The 6,990-nt window shown below is 42.2% G+C and overlaps 2 protein-coding genes across 2 annotated transcripts in view; one reads left to right on the top strand and one right to left on the bottom strand.

The window, feature by feature from the left end:
• The first annotated feature begins 661 nt into the window (after positions 1–661).
• On the top strand, positions 662–2,374 carry LOC107755254 (zygote arrest protein 1). Its single transcript, XM_016571980.1, has 4 exons — positions 662–1,350; positions 1,435–1,527; positions 1,649–1,723; positions 2,030–2,374. Exons 1-4 carry the CDS (start codon positions 691–693, stop codon positions 2,171–2,173), a joined length of 972 nt encoding a protein of 323 aa, XP_016427466.1. The 5' UTR covers positions 662–690; the 3' UTR covers positions 2,174–2,374.
• A 1,359-nt stretch (positions 2,375–3,733) lies between these two features.
• LOC107755216 (protein furry homolog-like) overlaps positions 3,734–6,990 on the bottom strand; it is an 88,873-nt gene continuing 85,616 nt past the window's right edge. Inside the window, exon 60 of the mRNA XM_016571935.1 lies at positions 3,734–5,647. Coding sequence (XP_016427421.1) covers positions 5,344–5,647 — 304 coding nt within the window. The 3' untranslated portion in view covers positions 3,734–5,343. The remainder of the gene's footprint in view (positions 5,648–6,990) is intronic.

Raw genomic sequence — 6,990 nt, 5'->3', positions numbered from 1 at the left:
TGCTGTGACAGCCGCTTTCTGTGCGTGTGCTTCGGATGTGTGCGCTCAGAAAACCGTAGATGTGGTTTAAAACGCATGATTTCAGCGTGATAAACATGATAATCAGAACCAAAACAGATGTTTTTAGCCGATACGAGCTGTAATGGCGCAGCTCTATTCTGGAAAAGGGGCAGTGAGCAGCAGCTCATTTGCATTTAAAGAGACAGGCCCGAAAAACAGCGTGTTTCTGCTTCCACTCAAAATAGGCATTTTCAAAATGATATAATAAATGATCTGTGGGGTATTTTGAGCTGAAACTGCACAGACACATTCTGGGGACACCAGAGACTTATATTACATATTGTAAAAAGGGGCATAATATGTCTCCTTTAATATTAACACATTTTTCTAGAAAAAAATGTCCATGACCTTCTTAGATCAACAAACTTCTTAGCAACAAACCAGCTGGTTAAACTGGTATTTGGATGGAAAATAGCTTTGTTTAAACCACATTTTCCAACAAACTTTACATTTATATGACTTTTCCGAGTCTGGAAACTTTTCCTTTTGAAAATTCCCTAACACTTTTGGGTTTTTACTGACCATGGGAATCCTGTTAATTGAGCTTAATTAGGCACCTGACCTAAATTTGTGTCGGGTGCCTCTACTTAAACTCCTACAGTGCATTTTCCCAACCGGCTAAGCGAAAAAATGGCTACATATGGTAACGAGACAGTCGATAACTATCTTTACTCTTCTTACAACCCTTATTCCTACAAATACCCCAAGTTCAAGGGCTGGAGACAGAAAGCTTACTTCGCCAACTACGGTGAAGGTGAGACCTACTACGATAATTACCACAGGGCGCAGCTGAAGTCCATCTTGTCTCAGATCAACCCCAACCTCACCCCGCGTCTGAGGAAAGCCAACACCAAAGACGTGGGGATCCAGGTCAACCCGAAGACCGACGCGTCCATCCAGTGCTCCCTGGGCCCGCGGACACTTCTGGCCCGGAAGCGTGATGCCCTGCGACAGCGGCGACAGGAGGTCCAGACCCCGGGGAGCCCCATCAGCGGCGGTGTCCGCTTCCCGCGCACTCAGGCCGTTTACTCTCCAGTCGAGTCCAGGAGGCTAGTGTCCCTCTTCAGGGAGGAGAAGGACACGGAGGCTGAGGCCCCTGAGACGGTCGACAGCTTAGAGAAAGTGGAGAGTGCTGAGAAAGACGAGCGCAAAGAGGGCGAGGAGAGCGTGAAGGAACCACTTAGTCCCGAGAAAAATGAAAACAAACCGACGGAAACAAATGAGAACAGAAACGAGCCAGAGAAAACCGGACAATTAGAAGCCAAATCCAAGGCTCGCGTGAGGTTCCAGGTGAGAAATTTTAGGGTCAATTTTTAATTTAGAAGTGTAGGTAAAATGACTGAGTTATTAGTGTATTAACTTGTTTTGATGCAGTTTTTGGAGCAGAAGTATGGTTACTATCATTGCAAAGACTGCAACCTACGCTGGGAAAGTGCTTATGTGTGGTGTGTCCAAAGCACAAACAAGGTAGGCCTAATAAATGGGTTATGAAGATTACTACATGTAGTACATGTTAAGTGGTTTGAATTTGCGGTGTTGGCATACCTAACTTTTTTTTATTTTTTATTTTTATTTTTTTTTTATAAAGGTGTATTTCAAGCAGTTTTGCAGAACATGTCAGAAATCATTCAACCCATACCGGGTTGAGGACATAACCTGTCAGGTAAACCTATAGAAGTTCGCAACCAGATGTCCTGAGGCCATCTATGGGACCTCTGCAAACTTTAAAGAGGTCTTTCAATAGAAAAAAAAAAAAAAGATCCCAAGATATATAAAACATTTAAACTTGCGCAACTTTAATTTGCCAACTGTCCTGTTTATTCTCTCTCAAGAACATTGGTCTCAAAACGTAAACTAAACTAGGAGAGTCAATGGTTTACAAGCAGCTCTGTCTTTTAATGGATTACTTGCAGATCCATTTGTTCACTGTCCTTTTTGCATTAACTAAAAGTAGAAAATGTCATTTCAGACTTGTAAGAAGACTCGCTGTACATGTTCTGTAACATCACGTCATGTGGACCCCAAAAGACCTCACCGTCAGGATCTGTGCGGCCGCTGCAAAGGCAAGCGTCTCTCTTGTGACAGCACCTTCAGCTTCAAATACATCATCTAGCACCTCGGTCCGTTGCGGTCAGGCTTTGTTGTTGCCCAGCTGGATTGTCCACCTCAGTCTCTGTACCCTCACCGCTCAGACTGCGGTGGGGATCTATCAGTCACTACAGTCTCATTTGTTTTTGTTTTGCTTTAATTTGTACTTGCAGTAACTGTGGGTGCCAATTCTGAAAAATGAAAATAAAAATGGCAATTACTAGCACATCTGGAGTGTTTTCCTTTTCTTCACTCTGAAGCAGGGTGAAGTGAATGGCTGACTTAACTTGTACAATTTTAGAAGCATTTGTGCCTACAAATCTAGCAGACTGGGTTTGATGGTTTTGACTCGGGCTGTCCAAACTCTGTCCGGAGTCTAGCTCCAACTTGCTTCAACACCTGCATGGAAGTTTCTAGTATGCCTAGATGAGTTAAATGTGATGACTGGGTGTCTTGCCCTATGTGTCCTTGACTTGCAACTTTTTCTTTTGCACTGTACTTCGTCACCTCTTCAGATTAGCACAATGACTCCTTTGTTCACTTCAGGTTTTTGGAATTTTTTTTTTTTTTAAACTTAAGGATACATGCTTGAAAAATGTGACTAACCTGTAAACATGCGTGTGATTCTATAATCCGTTACACATTTAGTCTAATTTGTGACTTGTATTGTCCGTGACCAATTCAGGTGGTTTGGTTAACTTACAGTGGGTAAGTTTAATGCTTTAAATTTTAAGGTCCATTTACAATAGTTTAAGCATCACAGTAACTTCAAATTAATGCAAAACCAGTCAGTTGTGTATTTATGCACTAAACCGTTACTTGGATAATGATTTGTGCTAAAGTTTTACACCGTCTGCACCACAGACCAAACTACAGCTGTAATAACACCGGAGTGATATTGTTGGAATTACTTTCAGAACGTCCGTCCCCCCCAGTTGATGTATAATAAAAACATTGATAGCCAATGTAAATCATACAACCTTGAGCTCTAGCATTTAAGCGGCAGCTGGCATAATTGTAGCACACGCTTATAAAATGAAAGTTATCAATTGGTGTGGATGGTAACAGTTATCGTTGGTTATTTTGCTTGATGTGAACAGGCCTTAAAGTCTGCATGAAATCAATTTACAATATTTATTTTGGTAGTGTACATTGCTTGTCTTGAGGTGAACAATTAATCTGTGCAAGTTAATCCACTGAAAAAAAAAATGGTCTTGGTAATCTTTAACCAAATGTGATAATTTGCTTCTGCTCTGGAATGGCATTCCTTCTCTGATGACTTCAATTTGACAGCTTCGGCAGAAAATCCTTAACCACGCCCCTCCAACTGTTGAGAGGAGTGCAAAAATAAAACCCCGCCCTCTATTCAATATTCAGTTTCAGTTAGAAATGTCACCATACTGAAATAAAGTCAGCAGCAACTTCTGGCTCAGGCGGACTTTAATAGAAAAGACCAGTGATGCTGGGGAAGTGAACGCATATTGAATCAACATCATCTGCTGATAGGGTTAATAACTGGATATCTACAATAAAACATTGAGATTTGTTAAAAACCATCAGGAAATGAAGAGACAAAAAGACAGCGTTGCTTATAATCAGTTTTTATTTAACAGTACAGGGAAAAGCAGATAAATCAGATGACAAAGACAAACCGGAGAGAAATGCGAAAGGGGGAGAAAGAAAAGGGGGAAAAAATGGGATAATGCACCTCTAGTTAAAAACTATATTTTTCCAGGTAAATAATATATCCATTAAATAATTAAGAACAGCATTCAAAATGTACCAAACAAGCAACAGAAGAGATCTCCCAGAGGAATGAATACAGTGAACGTTTTATTTCTCCATGTGCCATGACAGATTAAACGCCTCCCTCCCTCCCTATGTTTGCGGTTAACGCTTTCAGGACACCACTTTGTCTCTTGGAGTTCGGCAAGAGAAGCGCAGAGCCTTACGTCGCAGAGCCCACAAACCCTCAGTGCAGCCCTGAGTCTAAGGTTAAGACAGAGCCAACATGGACAAACACTAGCCCCAGTTTCCCCTCAACAGGGGCTCCAGCGGGGCCTCATTGGGGGACTTTGAGCCAACATGGAGATCACAGTGGGTATTAAGGAATGCATATGGCAAAACTCGGCCGAGAAGCCGAGCTGGTTCATCGGGAAATATTGAAGATTAAGGTGGCGTATTATCATAAAGGAGAGGGCAGCCCGTGACTTACTTACATCCCAACAGCTATTCAACTTGCTATTTTTTTTGCATTAGTCGTTACCCTCTGCTGAGCTCTCTCTGATAGAACAGTGCATTACACAAATGTACAAGGAAAAATACTGCTTTTACACTATACATTTTCTAAAATATATACAGAGTAAAATAAGTTATTGATATTTCCATGAGTTGCAGCCAGTTCGCACTTCACCTGTGCATCTCGGTTTGTTAACGTGCATGTAAGAGAGAGAACGAGTGTGCAAATATCAGTCCATGTCAAACGCACTAGCACGCAAACGCTCGCACTCGTCCTCACGCACACACACAAGAGTCTATGGTTTCCTACAGACAGCTACTTATTTGGTTATAGATTAAGGGTTTTGTAAGAGCGGCCCAGTGAAAGCTGAAAGTTCTCTGATGCAGGTCAATAAAGTTAAACAGATAAACCTCTCTTTATACGGAGGGTACAGCCCCCCAGCTTACAATTACATGTTAAATATCCTAACATTTACAACCTAAGACGGTTAAAAAATACATTTCTCAAAAAAATATTTGTTGCAGGCTTCTCTTTCAAGCATGCTTTTTGCAATCGACGATGCGACAGTCTCGCTGATCCACCGCGATACTCTGATTCTCACAATAATGCTCCAAATCCCATCTCTGCCCCAGTGCATAGTGGGGCAGACGGATGCGGATCACTCTAAAAGGACACCGCCTAGAGGTCATAGGTCATTCCGCCAAAAAGCTTCAAATTTAGCATCATTATCGCCCAGTGTCCCTCCTAATGGTTCTTGACCAGTCCTGTTCTTCGTACTTTTTCTGACACCTGGAGAAGTTAAACTACTGGAGAAAGGGGGAAGGAAAAACGTGGTACGTGCATAATAGTTTCGAGTAACTAATATCCACATATTCTTTAGCCCTTTGAGGTGAAGTCTACGTGAAAAATCTCCAAACCTGCCGCCCCGGAGGAAGAGAGTGGAGTTCGTGAAGCTCTCACAGTCCAGTGCTGAGGACTGTGTTTTGCGTGTCTATTTGCGTCTGGAAGTGGGCCGTGGGGGTCGGAGACAGGATGCGCGTCTGGTGGGTGTGCGGGTGCGTGGCAGCCTGGCAGAGAGCTTCGCGGATCTGAAGGTTGAGCTCCATGAGGCGCGCGCTGGCCTGAGAAAGATCCCTGCTGGGGCCCACCACGGCCAAACAACCCGTCTGACCGAGAGTCTGGTGCCTAAAGTAAATGTGCAGCAGCGTCTGCACCGCATCATCCCTCTCGCTGCCAAATATGTCATTAGGCCACAGGCACCTGAGGGAATGGAGGGAATAGGAACATATCAGATTTAGGCAAAAGAGATTTACATAGATCCTAACTAGACATGATGTGATACATGTTTCCAGTGACAAGCAATTTGTCTGTCAATTCTGAAATCGGCCAATCAGAATTTATATAGGGCCAGATTTACTAAAAGCTTGTGCTAGTGCAAATCGTCTTTAAAATATTACTGTCAGGATTTACTAAAAACGCGCCATGAAGAATTAGTGCTGAAAAGGTGTGGACAGTTATTTTTGCACCTGACCTTATTGAATATGCATTTGTAGGAGTTTCCCTTTCAGATGCAAAATTTATGGGATGAGAGAATTCAAATAAATCACACAACGTGATTTACTAACGTTTGCGCTTGTCAAATTACCGGTATTTGTGCCATTATTTAACGCCCAAAAAAGCACGTCTTAAACTATTCTGCACTTGAAATGGCTGCATTTGTTATTGCTAGGAGAAGGCACCGCAGAGAACAGACAGCGCGTGGTAGAAGGGAGAGGATTTTTTCCACTCATATTAAAGGGTTAGGTTCACCCCAAAATGAATATTCTGTCATTAATTACTCACCTTCGTGTCGTTCCAAACCCGTGAGACCTTTGTTTCTTTGGCGCAAAGAAAACAAAAATAACAATTTATTCAACAATTCTTCTCCCCCGAGTTATGTCCTCCGCCATTTTGGAGAGTACTCAAGAACATAATGTAATCAGCGTTGTTTACGTTGGAGGGGAAAGCGTGCACATGAACGTAATCAGCGGTTTTTACACTTAGGGAAAACCGTGTAAATGGCGGAAGACGGTAACTCAGGGGAGAAGAATTGTTGAATAAAGTCGTTAATTTTGTTTTCTTTACACACAAAAACTATTTTCATAGCTTCGCAAAATTGAAGTTGAGCCACTGATGTCACATGGACTGTTTTACCGATGTCCTTACTACCTTTCTGGACCTGGGAACATTACAGTTGTGTTGCTGTCTATGGAGGGTCAGAGAGCTCAATTTTCATTTTCAGGTGAACTTTGGAATGCCAGAAGAACACATTATCCGAATCCGAACATATCCTTACGCTAATTTGCGCTGCGCTTGGTAGATTGCGTTGGTCATTATGGAAATTAGATGTTGCGACTGTGTTCTTTAATTTGTTTGTTGTCAGTAAATCACCCGCAGAAATTTCCACGCCCATCTGCACTGTTTTGCAATTGCGCTCTCGGGCTAATTTGCCCTGTTTATCAACACTTTAGTAAAACTTAATGTAAAATACACACAAAATAATATGTAGAATGACATTTTTTTTTAAAGTATAGGACAGTGTAGAGGGAACAGGAAGCGAAGTG

This window comes from Sinocyclocheilus rhinocerous, unplaced genomic scaffold, assembly GCF_001515625.1.
Source record: "Sinocyclocheilus rhinocerous isolate Xijiao unplaced genomic scaffold, SAMN03320098_v1.1 scaffold562, whole genome shotgun sequence".
In the NCBI taxonomy this organism is placed as follows: Eukaryota; Metazoa; Chordata; class Actinopteri; order Cypriniformes; family Cyprinidae; genus Sinocyclocheilus; species Sinocyclocheilus rhinocerous.
This window is presented reverse-complemented; position numbering and strand designations above follow the sequence as displayed.

What these genes read in the sequence shown, in the direction of transcription:
- LOC107755254 (XM_016571980.1), top strand. Translation starts at nt 691, where the DNA reads ATGGCTACATATGGTAACGAGACAGTCGATAACTATCTTTACTCTTCT. An exon ending in AGGCTCGCGTGAGGTTCCAG is followed by an intron (nt 1,351 to 1,434) that starts GTGAGAAATTTT and finishes GTTTTGATGCAG; the next exon opens with TTTTTGGAGCAGAAGTATGG. An exon ending in TTGAGGACATAACCTGTCAG is followed by an intron (nt 1,724 to 2,029) that starts GTAAACCTATAG and finishes ATGTCATTTCAG; the next exon opens with ACTTGTAAGAAGACTCGCTG.